A 14,747-nucleotide genomic window follows, 5' to 3' on the forward strand; every position below is an offset into this window, starting at 1 on the left:
TCCACACATTATTATGGGATGTGGGAATATCAGTACTCTGCACCAAAGGTCACTGAGACCCAGAAGAATTTTAATAGTGTTATATTAACAAGCCCTCAGTGATTTGGGAAGGTTAAGGTCAGATATGGTTAATGGCCAATATGGGAAAAACTTCGATCCAAAAGAGGTGGGAGAAGATGGACAAGGCAAGGGAACAAGGTTTAGATCCTAGTTATAGCTAATAAGAAAATTACAGTAGAAAGAAGAATGGTGCTTTTCTGTTAACAGTTAACTTCAAGCCAAAACAAAGCAGTTATCTATACTTTAGCACAAAATTATTCACTTGTTTTACATTTTCTCCACATTGGTAAACTTTATTTTAGTAAGCTAAAATAATCTCCATTTTTTTGCTTCCCCTAATTCTAGCTCCAACTTGGAAGTCAAATTTCTGTTTCCAAGGTTAATAGCAATCATCCTAAATAGGTCTCAATTACCTATGAAGAGTTAGGTTTTCCTTGCTAATATTATCAGTGAGGTGACTTGAACCATCTTCAAGTGCAAATTAAAATAATGGAATTCCCTAGTTCATTAATATAGTGTTAATTAACTATGTTGATTAGGTCATACTTACACTGTCGATTAGCCTTTAAATTGCAGAATCAGTTTTAGAGATGAAAGGGATCATCAAATCTCTATCTTACTAGGTTTTCCAAATCCTGTGTAGTTGGACTGAAAGGGTAAGAGGCAGGGAAGGGGATATTTGCTGAAAGCTTTGAAATTTGAACAATGATAATTAGAAAGGGTTTCAGATATGGCTGAAATCGTAGAGTAGATTTAGTATACTTCCACCCATTTCTTGGCTTTCTTTATCCTACACTACTAGATGTTCCTTGTGCACATCTAGTCACAAAATTCTTTTGCTGAAAAACCTTCAATGGCTCCCTTTTGCTCAAATAAAGTCTGATTTCTGGCATTCAAAGTCTTCCCCAACCTGGTACCTCTACTTTTCCTGGTTTCTCTCATATTTTTCTCCTACATTTAGAGCACTGGTCTCCAAATTTTTTGGATCACATATTCCATCAGGAAAAAGAAAACATTTCTTTGAGCATGAACCATCAATCTATGTATATTTATTTATAAATTATATGGAATATACTGTTTTATTTTGTACATTATAAAACATACAGAAAATCAGAAATTGAGGTTGAGATAAAGATGAAATAAACAATTTAAAAAATTTTCCATATTAATGGCACCAAATCTTTTTGCTCTCACTAAAAATATAACATCTTTTAATGATAGCAATCTGATTGAATATGCTCTATTATTTTGGAAAATCTTGTTTTAAGCTTTTGTAATACTGCAAGTCAAAGGTCAGGTTCCAAGTTCAAGTCTCCTCTTCCCTCCAAACTTGGTTTTATTAATGTTTGTCAAAGATGAAAAAAACTGCCTCAGAGATATGAAGGTACAAATGGAAGAAGCACATCATTGGCTACACTTATTAAATCATAGCACTCATTTTTCAGTCTTATCCACCAATTATACAAAGATTTTTTTTTAAATCTGGTAATAAATTTCTATCTTCCACATATTAGGAGGAGTTGAGGAGACAGACTCTGGAGGTCAGATCCTAGGTCGAGAATGTAGCTACAGAGAGGGAGAAAACAGCAGTGGTAAGGCAGATGCAGAGATGCCCAAATGGGTCCTGGTTTCATAGCAGTAGATGGTTTTCTTCCTTTGTTTCCACGTGGCAGAGAGCAGAGTTTAGATGGGGGAAGATAGGAATTAGTGGGACTGTATACGTGAGAAAACATTTTATGCTTAGCTACATGTGTCCCAAACTCACTGGCAGCAATCTTCAATGACTCCCAAAAACTGTTGTATCTGTTCCTCTGGGCTCTTCTCGGTGCAGCTTCTACCCAAATAGCTTAAGCCTCCCTTGTTCTCTTGAGGTATGTGTGAAGGTGGAAGTTGGGGGAGAGGAGAGAAAAACTTTGGAAAAGGGACTGTGAAAATCAGGTAATTCTGCCTTGGGAAGTTTTCTTGCAAACACAAAACTTCTTGATTTAATGAATTATACTTCAGCACATGCAGTGTACTTATACCAGGATAAGTAAGTTGACTGCCCTAGGCAGTGATAATGACAAATACCTTTCTGGTTTGAACTATCCAAACAGAGGAAGGAGCTAGAGTAGGGGAAGAAAGCTGCTATCCAGTCTGCCTGTAAGGACTCCCCAGGCAGTACAGCACAGTAGGCAAGGGGAAGAGGCTGGAATGGGAAGGAGTTATGTGAGTTACCATCTAATACAACCCAAAGTGGATGGAGCAATGGCAAATGGTATACACTTAGCACCTCTCTCCAAATCTATTTTCTTCAAGCCCCACAATAGATTATCTTGCACGCATCTACTTTGGAGACCGCTGTTCTAGAGCATATCTCAGTCAAATCAGACTACTCTAGTCTCCTAATACACCCTTGTACTTTCCTGCCTCTGTCTTTACTCATATCAATGTTTCCTTTTTGGGAATGTTTTCCTTCACTGTACCTATCCAATTCATCCTTAAAGCTATCCTTCTCTGATCCTTTCCCCTCAAATCTCATATAATACTTTACATCTCCCCCATCTAGTAATATTGCTTTTCAATTCAACTGTTGCTGACAACAAACTCCCTGAAGATAAGGAATATTTCTTAACTAAATTTTTTATCTTCAGCATCTAATATTTGTTAAATTAAATTTTGTGTGGGAGTAGGAAAAAACAGCCAATTATTTTAAGAGCTCAAATACATAGTCGTTTTTTTAAAAGTCCTTTATGATCAGTGATGCCAGAGTAAATTACTGAACTAGCAGAAAAATGGAATAAAAGTTTTTAAACACACACACACACACACACACACACACACACACACACACACACTTCTCCTTTAGTAAAAAAAATTTTAACTAATTTTTTTTTTAAAGTGCTTCATTCACAATGATTAAAATAATTTCTAGCTATGTCATTATCTATTCCCAACCTTTATAGTTCTAAGATTGAGGTCTTAATGCTTCAGGCTTGGTACACACATGGGGAAGCCAACAAAAAATATCATTTCTCTCTAGTTCTGCTTCTTCCAAGTAATTACTCCTGGAGCTATATGAAAGACCATTGGGTACACTACATCTTTTCCTCTGACTGGCTCATTCTAAAAATAATCAAGGCATATAACTGAAAACTTAATAGGGAGACTACCCTAGATATGTTGCTAAAGAACAAATTGCTCCTTTAGAGACAAGATATCTCTCTTCTTGCAGATATGAAAAATTACAATAAGTATAATTCTTAAATACATTGGAAAGTCCTTTTGCAGAACTTTGATCATAAAATTGTTATTGATGATATCTGAAGCTAGGAACACCTTTATTGAAAAAGTCTTAAATTTACATTATTACAATGGATGTAAAATTTGAAGTGATTCTTTAGGAGCCAACTACTCGGGAGAAGTATCTGGTTTTTGGAGAATTGGTATAAGAAGAAGGACTACTGGGAAGTAATTTTGACTCTATGCCTGATGAAGCAAAAAAGTATTATGTGAAATCCAAATATAAAAGGAGGGCTAGGTCCATGATTTAGGCATAAAGAATGAGATTATAAATAAGTTAGAGGAACATAGGATAGTTTAACTCTCAGACTTGTGGAGGAAGAAGGAATCTGTGACCAAATTAGAACTAGAAATCATTACTGATTACAAAATAGAAAATTTTGATTATATCAAATTAAAAAGCCTTTGTACAAACAAAACTAATGCAAACAAGATTAGAAGGGAAGCAACAAACTGGGAAAACATTTTTACAGTTAAAGGTTCTGATAAAGACCTCATTTCTAAAATATATAGAGAATTGACTCTAATTTATAAGAAATCAAGCCATTCTCCAATTGATAAATGGTCAAAGGATATGAACAGACAATTTTCAGATGATAAAATTGAAACTATTTCCACTCATATGAAAGAGTGTTCCAAATCACTATTGATCAGAGAAATGCAAATTAAGACAACTCTGAGATACTACTACACACCTGTCAGATTGGTTAAGATGACAGGAAAACCAGCCATTCTGGAGAACAATTTGGAACTATGCTCAAAAAGTTATCAAACTGTGTATACCCTTTGATCCAGCAATGTTACTACTGGATTTATATCCCAAAGAAATTTTAAAGAAGGGAAAGGGTACTGTATGTGCAAGAATGTTTGTGGCAGCCCTCTTTGTAGTGGCTAGAAACTGGAAACTGAGTGGATGCCCATCAATTGGAGAATGGCTGAATAAATTGTGGTATATGAATATTATGGAATATTATTGTTCGGTAAGAAATGACCAAGAGGATGATTTCAGAAAGGCTTGGAGAGACTTACATGAACTGATGCTGAGTGAAATGAGCAGGACCAGGAGATCATTATATACTCCAACAACAATACTATATGATGATCAATTCTGATGGACGTGGCCATCTTTAGCAATGAGATGAACTAAATAAGTTCCAATGGAGCAGGAATGAATTGAACCACCTACACCCAGTGAAAGATCTCTGGGAGATGACTAAGAACCATTACATAGAATTGCCAATACCTCTATTTTTGTCCACTTGCATTTTTTATTTCCTTCACAGGCTAATTGTACACTATTTCAGAGTCCGATTCTTTTTGTACAGCAAAATAACTGTTAAGACATGTATACTTATTTTGTATTTAATTTATATTTTAACATATTTAACATGTATTGGTCAACCTGCCATCTGGGGGAGGGGATGGAGAGAAGGAGGGGAAAAACTGGAACAAAAGATTTGGCAATTGTCAATGCTATAAAATTACCCATGCATATAACCGCTAAATAAAAAGCTATAATAAAAAAATTTTTAAAAAGATGACAGGAAAAAATAATGATGAATATTGGAGGGGATGTGGGAAAACTGGGACACTGATGCATTCTTGATGGATTGTGAATGAATCCAACCATTCTGGAGAACAATCAGGAATTATGCCCAAAAAGTTATCAAACTGTGCATACACTTTGATCCAGCAGTGTTACTACTGGGCTTATATCCCAAAGAGATACTAAAGGGAAAGGGACCTGTATGTGCCAAAATGTTTGTGGCAGCCCTTTTTGTAGTGGCTAGAAACTGGAAAATGAATGAATACCCATCAATTGGAGAATGGTTGGGAAAATTGTGCTATATGAATGTTGGGGAATATTATTGCTGTGTAAGAAATGACCAGCAGGATGAATACAGAGAGGCTTAAAAAGATTTACATGAACTGATGCTGAGTGAAATGAGCAGAACTAGGAGATCATTATACACCTCAACAACAATACTATATGAGAATGTATTCTGATGGAAATGGATATCTTCAACAAAGAGAAGATCTAATTCAGTTCTAATTGATCAATAATGAATAGAGTCAGCTACAGCCAGAGTAGGAACACTGGGAAATGAGTGTGAACGGTTTACATTTTTGTTTTTCTTCCTGGGTTATTTTTACCTTCTGAATCCAATTCTTCCTGTTCAATAAGAGAACTGTTTGGTTCTGCACACATATATTGTATCTAGGATATACTGTAACATATTTAACATGTATAAGACTGCCTGCCATCTAGGGAAGGGGATGGAGGGAGGGAAGGGAAAAGTCGGAACAGAAGTGAGTGCAAGGGATAATGTTGTAAAAAATTACCCATGCATATATACTGTCAATAAAAAGTTATAATAAAAAAAAATTTTTAAAAAGGAGGGCTTAGAAGAGATGTACATTTAAATCTAACATTTTTTAAGAATTCACCAATAAGTAGAGAATTCATAATCAGCAACATGGACAACAAATGAGACCGCTTACTCAGAACAACCAATTAAAAATGAGAAGCACATCCTTATTTTCTAGAGTAGCTAAAGATGGGCAAGAAGAACTTGTACAGTTGGCCAGAGATTGCTGATCAAAGTCTTGCACAAGCACTTTGAAAGAAGAAAAGCTCCAAATGGAAAGCACAAGTATATGGTATGAGATAAGATAATTCACAATACATGTATCCCTATCAAACAATTATTATTTAGCTTTATTACTATTCTTGAAAAAACTAAATTTTTTTTTATTAAGATATATGTACTCTATGATGAAACTGGGAGAAAAAAATATGTCCTTATTCTCAAAAAGTCCTTGTTGGATTTGTCATGACGTGATCCTGTAATTAGCACCAAAGGGAGGAATACAAGTAGATAATTACCATTAAAAAGTGTATTGGCATTGTTTATAGTTCTGAATATTTATTAGTCAATATTTATTTTATTCAATGAGCATTCTTCTACATCAAAATCCTCTCCTGAAAAGAAATTTAGAACAAGGGCTTATGGCACTTTTATTGGTAAGGGAGAGGAAGAGGGGGAAGGTGTTAAGAGGAAATAGGAATTTAAAATTCCTTAATATCCAAGCAGCATGAAATGTTTACTTTTGAAAATATCTTGAAAAAAATTATGAAACAATGACCCCCAAATCAAAGTAATTCACTATTTTTACTTTAAAGTCTAAATAGTCTAAAACCTCTAAATTTGTTTAAAACACTACTGTTTTGTTTAAAAGTTTAAAAACACTACTGAAAATCATTCCTTGTTTTTGAGTAATTAGTTGAGGAAGGACTTAACCCTAATTTTCCCCAGCTATCAGCATTACATTCACAACTATTTCCAAGTATGTATTTTATAAGTCCTTATATATACTTACATATTTATATGCACATATATACAAATACAAAAGAATAGAAATAATTAATGATTGTTATGGGCCAGAAATTGAAACAAGGTGCTAAGTCACTGGAATCTATAGAGACAATGCTTATGTACTTGGTTCACACCTTTGGAGTTCACACCTTTGGGAGAGTTCACACCTTTAGAGAGCATATATAAGCTAGGAGCCTCAACCAGGATTGACTTTCGGAGATTCACAAGTCTAACGAAGAAGCCCACAAGCCCACTAAAATAAGCCAATAACCAATTCTTAGCTCATCAAATCAATTGTGGCAATTGTTAAGTGTTCCAAGGAAAGGATTTCTGACTTAAGAATAGAGACATTATTTGTGTAGGCCATTCCAATTTGATGCCTAATAACAGGTTGCAGAGATTTGGAACAATAAATCTAACATTAGAACTGGAAAGAACTTTAAGAATCATCTAGTCTAATTTTTGAAATTCCAGGAAGTAAAATAACTTGAAGCAAATCACACAACTAATTAACAATAGAGCCCAGACTGGAGTCCAGAGTTCTACTGAGCTGATCAGGAAGCTGTGATGGACTCAAGATTACTCAGTACAATGAGTATTTAAAAAAAACTTATCAGTGTAGATGATCTTGACTGCATCCTCTAAGCATGAGAGTTGAAGAGGGAATATAATGAGGGCTTAGGACTAAAGAAAACTTTCTTAGAAGCACAAAACCGTCTTGGAAATTTACAGCATAGTTGCTCTATCACTAACAAGTGAAACAGGCAGATGGGCTGTTCTGGTCCTAAGACTAGAAGCAATAGTGAAAAAAAGGTACACATGCTGGCAGTTTCTAAAACTAAGCCTGCTTTTATCAGCCCCTCATTTCCAAAAGATTGTTACCTCATTCATTGTATCAAGTGTGTGAAAATCAATCTATTTGTTCTCAAATTTACAAATCATTAGCAACTTGATTCAACTGATGAGAGACTCCCCCCAAGTCACTGAGAGATAGTTGGCTTGCCAACACTGTCTATTTCAGCTCATGCAAGGTGTGACAAAATCCAACTTTGTATCTATTTTATTATATTTGGTTAATCAGATATATTGTTACATATACTTTATATTGTCTGTTGAAGGAAAAGAAGTGTCTGACCCAAGAAAAACATCAATTTAAAATCTACTCCCAGCTTCTCAAATTTAAATCAGCAAAGTTGATAGACAGTATGAGGAGAAAGGGAATTATTAGGGAAGTTGCAGTTACAGAGCAGTTCTGACAAAACCTAAAAGAAAAATGTTTAATATAGGCAAGGGGATCACAATTCTGAATATGCCCATTTTTAAAGGACTACATTTCTAAAGGTATTCAGTAATGAAGCAAGGGAATTGTTTTGGTGTTGAGTTCCAATAAAGATAATATTCTGACTGGAGCTGCTCAAAAGATGAAATTTCAAGGAAGTAAGGTATAAAGGTTTTCAAAGAAAAATTAAAGTGTGGATAATTTTGGGCTAGAGGCTTATTATAGATTAAAAATAAAATAAAATCATCCTAGTTAAGCTATAAACTCTCAGCTACAACATAGCATTGAAAGACAAAGAGTAGTACCAAGCATCAGTGACAATTGGAGTTCAGGTTAGGACAGGCCATTAAAGTATTTCTTGTGGATGAGCAGAAACATTTTAAGTATTATTTTGCATAATATAGTTGATTGAGTATTTAATATTCATTTCACACACTAATTCCTAAGCATTATTGACGTCCAAATAATTTACTTTTGTTTATAAAGTGTAACTATTTAATCTTGTTTATATCATCTCTGTGCACCTGGTTCGCACCAATCCCGAAATACTAAAGTTGTTAAGTCACAACTATCACACACCTGGCACTTGTTAGCATCTGGCAGCAATTAAAGCAAATGTGTGTTTTTAGCTAGATTGAGAAAAGCTTTATAAGCCCCTCAAATCAATAAAATTACACCAAAGGAGAATCTATCAAACTCATCCTCCTTAACCATGTCCTTGAGCATGCTGATATATGTCAATAAGCAAGCTATAAACCTGGTCCTTTTTCCTTCTAACTCCTACTCTTTAGGAGTCATGTTTAACAATTTATGCTGATCATATATAATTTAAACTATTAACTGGTTTTCATTTTCATAAAGTGATTCAAAGTAAGATAAAGAACAGGGGGAAGAATAGGAGGAAGGGGAAGCAACATGTCAATAAACTCAAATCTGACTTGATGACAGATCTCCCAGGCCACAGTATCTTCTTTATCTCTTAATTAAATGAAAAGGGTCACATTACAGAGAATGCTATTAAGATGCTAGACTCCTTTCCATCTTCTCCTTCTCATCAATTCTTGACACTGCTGTCAAACTCTATAAATTGGCAAAGACAAAAGGGGGGAAAGTTGAGGGATTTTAGAGACAGAGACAATGGTTCTGATTGTTTTTTTAAACTTAAAATAATATAGCCACTAACTTCATTTTAAACAATACACATGGACCGTTCTTAATGAATGCCCCAAATGTACCTTTAAAACAACTGAAAAAAGCAGTCTGCTGAGTATCCAGTAGGAGTGCAAACTCCCCCTCCAAACCCCAGGAAGTAAATAAACACAATTCATTTTCAGCTAAGTATAGAGAAAAGACTAGTTTTTTCTCTCTTAAGAGAAAGGACCAGAGACAATTTAGATTTCATATACATGTCTGCTGTCCTCAGTCTTACTGTGAACTGACATTTCATAACCAAAGAAAATCACAAAAATTTAGCACAATAGAAGCATTTTTCTAGAAAAGTAGGGGATACCATTGGTGAAAGGAGTAAAGAAGGAGAAAGGCACAAATAAACCAGTTAGTAATTGTTGTCTTTCTAATCAAGTCAATATACTGGCCCATCAGCAGAATAATTAAACTTTCCCTGGTTTCCCCTAAGGTCAAAGCACAAATACTTAGAAGATGACTGGCTAGGGTAAGGGATATCTTCTGTATTACTAGCAAAGTTAAGTGGCCTACATGAAGACTGACTCCCTGATCAGTCTTTACCTGATGATTACTACAGGTACAAAATGAATCCCATATCACAAACAGAAAAGGAAAAAATTTAAAAGAATTGGCTTTAACTGTCTAAGGCTATGATTTCAAAATGCAAATGACCTCCTGAGTGGGGAAATATCTTATCTTTGGACCAGTCCATAGCTCAGAGTTTTGTCTCTTCAAATGCATTCTTACATTAACCATCTTTAAATCTAAATTCTTTCCTGCCAAGAAAAACAACCTTTACCTAAGATCCTCAGTGGAAAGACTGCAACTGTGATTCACCCAGGCTCTCCCTATGGCTTTAATTCTCAAAGTGTGCTCATGGCTTCTAAGACACACAGGAAGGAGACCTCACCTTCAGGCATCAGGGTGTTGAAAGCGGGAGGAAGTAGGTCCACGAGGGTGTCTTGCTTTTGTGCACTTATCTGGGGCGCTACTTTCCAGAGAAGGAGCTCCTTTATAGAGTGTGCCCATGGTGGATTTCTCTAAGTTGTTCTGAGAGTTGTCCAGCTGCCCTCACCAATAAGTCACAGTCTTTTGAAGGTTGATAGAAACCATCAGCCAAAGCAGATGCATATGGATTGTGGGGAAGCCTTCTTTAGTATCTAACATAGCTGGATTAAAACAAAAAAACTTAACCATTAAGCAAATCTTGACTTTAATCATTAATTTAGATTATAGCAGATATGTACTATTCTTAAGAACCTATTTTTCCTTAATATGGGCATTTAATTCCTATTAATAGGGACTGTGGGCATCTGACTAAAAAGATCAAACTGAATTCTTAATTTATATCATGTAAGGAAGTTACTTTCAAAACCAGTGATTGACCTCCATAATTCTTTATTAGCAACTTGACTCATCATCACTGAGATGGTTTAAGTACTGGTTCTAAGATGACAAGTTACTCAGTGTGCAACAAGTTGTCCACCAAATGACAAACTTAGAATACTGCTGTAGTTTGCAATAACATTTTAAAAGATATTTCCCAAGGAAACTAGATTTTCTCAAAACAAGATCAGATGCAATTAAGCAGAGTCATGACATTAATATAATGTGCACTTGCTAGCAAATCTGATTCATAGAATCCATTTATAGAATTACTGCTACACTATCCTCATTAAAAAAGTACCTGGGTGACATTCTTAAATGAAAATGGAGTCTGAGACAACATTTATTTTTCTGGGTCCAATATGAAAAAATATCCAATGGCCAAAAATCACATTGAACTAGATTTCATCTAACCTTGCAATTCAAAAGCACAATCAGTCTAACTTGGGCTAGATTTACAAAAACAAAATGCTCTCTGTATTACAAATACATGATAGAACCCATCATTAAGTGTAGTTTTCATCACTTTTGAATGCCAAGATGATATATAAGGCCAGAAACTTAAATTGTTTTATGGCTTTCCAAATTAAAACAAGAACAAACTTTTAACTATACAATTAAAATAACAAAATCCTTCATGAAGGGGATAAAGATAAACTTAGGATAAATTCTACAATTCCAAAAAACATTTCAATTACTTCACATTTTCATCTTATTCTTACTCTGATTCTCTAATATGCACTATCACAAGATGGATTTGTTTTGAATGAGTTGAAATTGTTTTACAGACCTGTCTGCACTTGCCCAATAAAAGATCAGCTTTATAGTCAATCTAGCAAATTATATGGGGGTGGATGGGGGAAGAGGACAGTTCCTGGTTGTGAAAGAGTATTATCATTATTGGTGTTCTTGATAATTTACTGAGCACTGTGAGAAATATTTAAAGTTATACACTGAAAAGAGTCAGAGATAATTTTAAAGACTTACTTTTTCGTAAGCTATGTGCCCAAACTTTATTGGGATGTTTTTAGATGCTACATTAAAAACTCCCTCTAAAACAGGAATGAATGCTTATTAAATGCAGAGAAAACCAATTATTTTGTTGTAATTGAACATTTTAGCTAGGTTTATGAAGAAAGCTTATGCCTTCGCTCAAACCCTAGCAGCTAACCCCTTTCTACCCTCCCCAAAAGGCAATTCTAGGTAATTTTGCTTCTGTTGATACAAAGGGGATGTGTCACTAGTGTTCCTTGAGGTAGCCTACACTTAGGAAGATGAGAGCTAATTTTATAGCACTCCTTTCCCAGATTGAACAAGGACTGTCTCACTGCAATCAGAATTTCTTTTTTAAATGAACCAGAAAATTAAAAGTTTGGTCCATAGCCAAAAATTGGAATGGGCAAGCCTTGGGGATAGGACTAATCCAAAGTATCAAAGAAAATCCAAACAACAGGCTGAAAAGACAAGGATTTTTTTTCATACTGGAAACAAATCAAAAATCATGATATGAGAAATGAAGTAAAAGCAGTCTCCAGTTTGAAATGTAAATGCTGCATCAAAACCATGACAGTCTTAGTTTTGTCATCCCCCTCAAAAATTACACGCACACCCATGCATGATGTTCTCCCATGCCCAGTTTCACAGGACAGGAAAGGTTAAAGGTTGGAAGTCTAAATCTGATCTTGAAAATTATTATCCCTGCTGAGCTCATATCTCTGATTACTGCAGGCAGACTTTTGAAAGGTGCCATGACTTCCAAAGATCTTCTCTGGCTGATTTAATGACATACCACCAAAGCACAGGATGCTCTGTTTTCAAAGACAATTGATCATCTGCTTTCAATTACTGATTTGGACACACAGGCTTTTAAAATAAGCAGTAAAAAGACAAAGTGATCCAATCAGTCGTCAGCAGCAATTCAGAACATTCACTTATTTACATTTACAGTGATTTATAATATTTGATTACTTCTGTTTCAGTAGATAACTCCAAAAGCAAACTCTGCTCTAACGATTTTATTAGTCTTGCTATTAATATAACAGAAACACAAGACTGTGATCCCTCAAAATGCTTTCTGGGGTTCCATATATTCCACTGCAAAACTAAATCCAAGCAACTAAAGATTTTCAAAAGTTCTAATTGTATGGATTCTGCACGTTTCTAAGGCAAAAGAATCTATTAAGATTGCTGGTTATCACTCATTTGAATACTATTTTCTGGAATTCTTCAAAGGCAAAGCCACTACCACTACCACTGGAGAGAATCAGAGTTATAAACAAAAGCAGGCCTCCAGTTGGAATGAGAGGGTAAACAAAGGTGGCAGGGCTCATACTCACAATGGCTCCAATTTAACACAAGTCTGGCCCTGTAATCAAAGCAGCATCAATAGCTTCAGACCAAAGCACAGAATTTCCCAACAAAGAAACCATCACAGAGCCTGACAAACAGCTTCCCTGGGTCCCTGAAACATATTTCCTTCCAACAGGCCCCGTCTCTGGAGTTGGGGAGTGAGCCAAGGGGCCCTCCTGCCTACAATTTGGTTCCTTCCGTTCCACAAGGTGCTTGCTCTCTGGCCCTAGTCTGTAGCATGCCCCTGCTGTGCAGCTGTTGAAGGCTCCCTTACAAAGGCATCAATATTTGCAACAAGCCTAGAGTCCAGCTTTGAATACTCCACTTATACAGACAAAAAACTCAGAAGCCCAAGAGGTCATATAGGTTTGGGACAACCACCACAACTTCAGGAGTGGGGGGAGGGGGAGCCTTTGCTTGAAACCAAATCTTCCTACATGCTTCTAGAACCTCAGCTTACTTTCCCAAATCCGATGAGGTCCCCCCTCCCCCATGCGGCTAACTGCAGGGCATGGCCCGGCCTCTGGCACCTAGGGACTGCCACCAACGTCTCAGCAGCTCATACTCCTGGGGCTGATAGCAACCAGAGGAAGGGTGTGTTTTGGGTCCCTTGCTGTGAGCGAGCTGTGCATGTGCTTCACGTGGGTGTGGGTGCCACCTGAGGGCCCACCTTGTGTCAGACGTGACTTGGGGGGAGGGGCCAGGGCAAGTGCTCCACGAGGGTTTGTTTGCTTAAGTGCATACTAGTTGCAAGAGGGGCAAGGCCCCAGTGGGGCTTGCATGCAGTAAGCAATATGTATATTGCTCCGGACTGGAGCATACAAGCTGCTAATGACTTAAACGGGTCAGGCCCCCAAGTGCATCTCCGAGCGTCGTGTTGCACTTAAGACCCAGGAATAAGGGAAGAAGGGACTGTGTGGGGCTTGAAGGTCTTGGGGGGCAGTTAGGCTTCGATGGCCAGGCCAGGCTCAAGCTGTTTGTCACCGCATCCCGCGCCCGAGCCAACCCCGCGGGGACTGCACCCAACTTTCCCGCCCTCTGGCCCGGCTGGTGGTTGGTGGCAGTTAGAAGCAGTTGGGACTGGCCCCATCAGGTTGGAACCGGTCTAGGCCCGGCCAGAAGAGGAGGGGGAGGGGGAGAAGGAGAAGAGGGTTGGGTAGAGGCCGCCTCGCGCTCTCCCTGCGCGCGTGACTCACGCTAGCCGCTGACGTCAAGCGTGCGCGCGCGGCGGGGGGGCTCTACGTACGTGTAGTGCTGCGGTTTCTCGGGCTGCGCCTGCAGCACCTGGGCGGTGGCGGCCGGGGGCGCCGAGGAAGCCGCGGAGCCGCCAGGCCCGGGGCCCTTCGACATGGTCCTGTCTTCCTCCCTCTTCGCCGCTCCCCTTTTATTATTCAGTCTGCGCGGTCCGCGCCGAGGACTGAGTGCGCCTGCGTCGCGCCATGAGAACGTGAAGCACCCCCGTGAAGCCGGACGTACTGCTGGGAGTTGTGGTCGGTTACGCCTGTATAATCTTAGCGTGGATGAGGACTTTCAACGGAGAAAAGGACCACAACTCCCAGGCATACCGTGCGGCGACTGCCCCGGATGCTGAAGGGCCCAGGATCGCTTTTGGGGATTGTAGTCCTAACCAGTGTCGATGTCTTGCCTGTGCATTTGAAGCTGTGGAGGGAAGGAATCTTTCCCTCGTAACCAGAGCGCCCCTCACTTCCCCCTCCCACCTTACCCCCCTCCCCCGAATCAGGAGAGGCCGACAGCGGGGTCATTGCTGAAGATGTCTATGAAATAAGACTATATAATAGGTCCCCAAATTCCCCGAGCATTGTACGAGT

At 37.9% G+C, this 14,747-nt stretch overlaps 1 protein-coding gene across 3 annotated transcripts in view; it reads right to left on the reverse strand.

The window, feature by feature from the left end:
* Nucleotides 1-14,426, reverse strand: part of UNK (unk zinc finger) — a 37,589-nt gene extending 23,163 nt beyond the window's left edge. The window contains exon 1 of one of the 3 annotated variants that reach the window (XM_051995066.1): nt 14,165-14,426. In XM_051995066.1, coding sequence (XP_051851026.1) covers nt 14,165-14,268 — 104 coding nt within the window. In that variant the 5' untranslated portion in view covers nt 14,269-14,426. The remainder of the gene's footprint in view (nt 1-14,164) is intronic. The other 2 variants (XM_051995064.1, XM_051995065.1) reach the window with 2 other exon arrangements.
* Nucleotides 14,427-14,747: the final 321 nt, after the last annotated feature.

The sequence above is a fragment of the Antechinus flavipes genome, chromosome 4 (assembly GCF_016432865.1).
Source record: "Antechinus flavipes isolate AdamAnt ecotype Samford, QLD, Australia chromosome 4, AdamAnt_v2, whole genome shotgun sequence".
Classification (NCBI taxonomy): domain Eukaryota; kingdom Metazoa; phylum Chordata; class Mammalia; order Dasyuromorphia; family Dasyuridae; genus Antechinus; species Antechinus flavipes.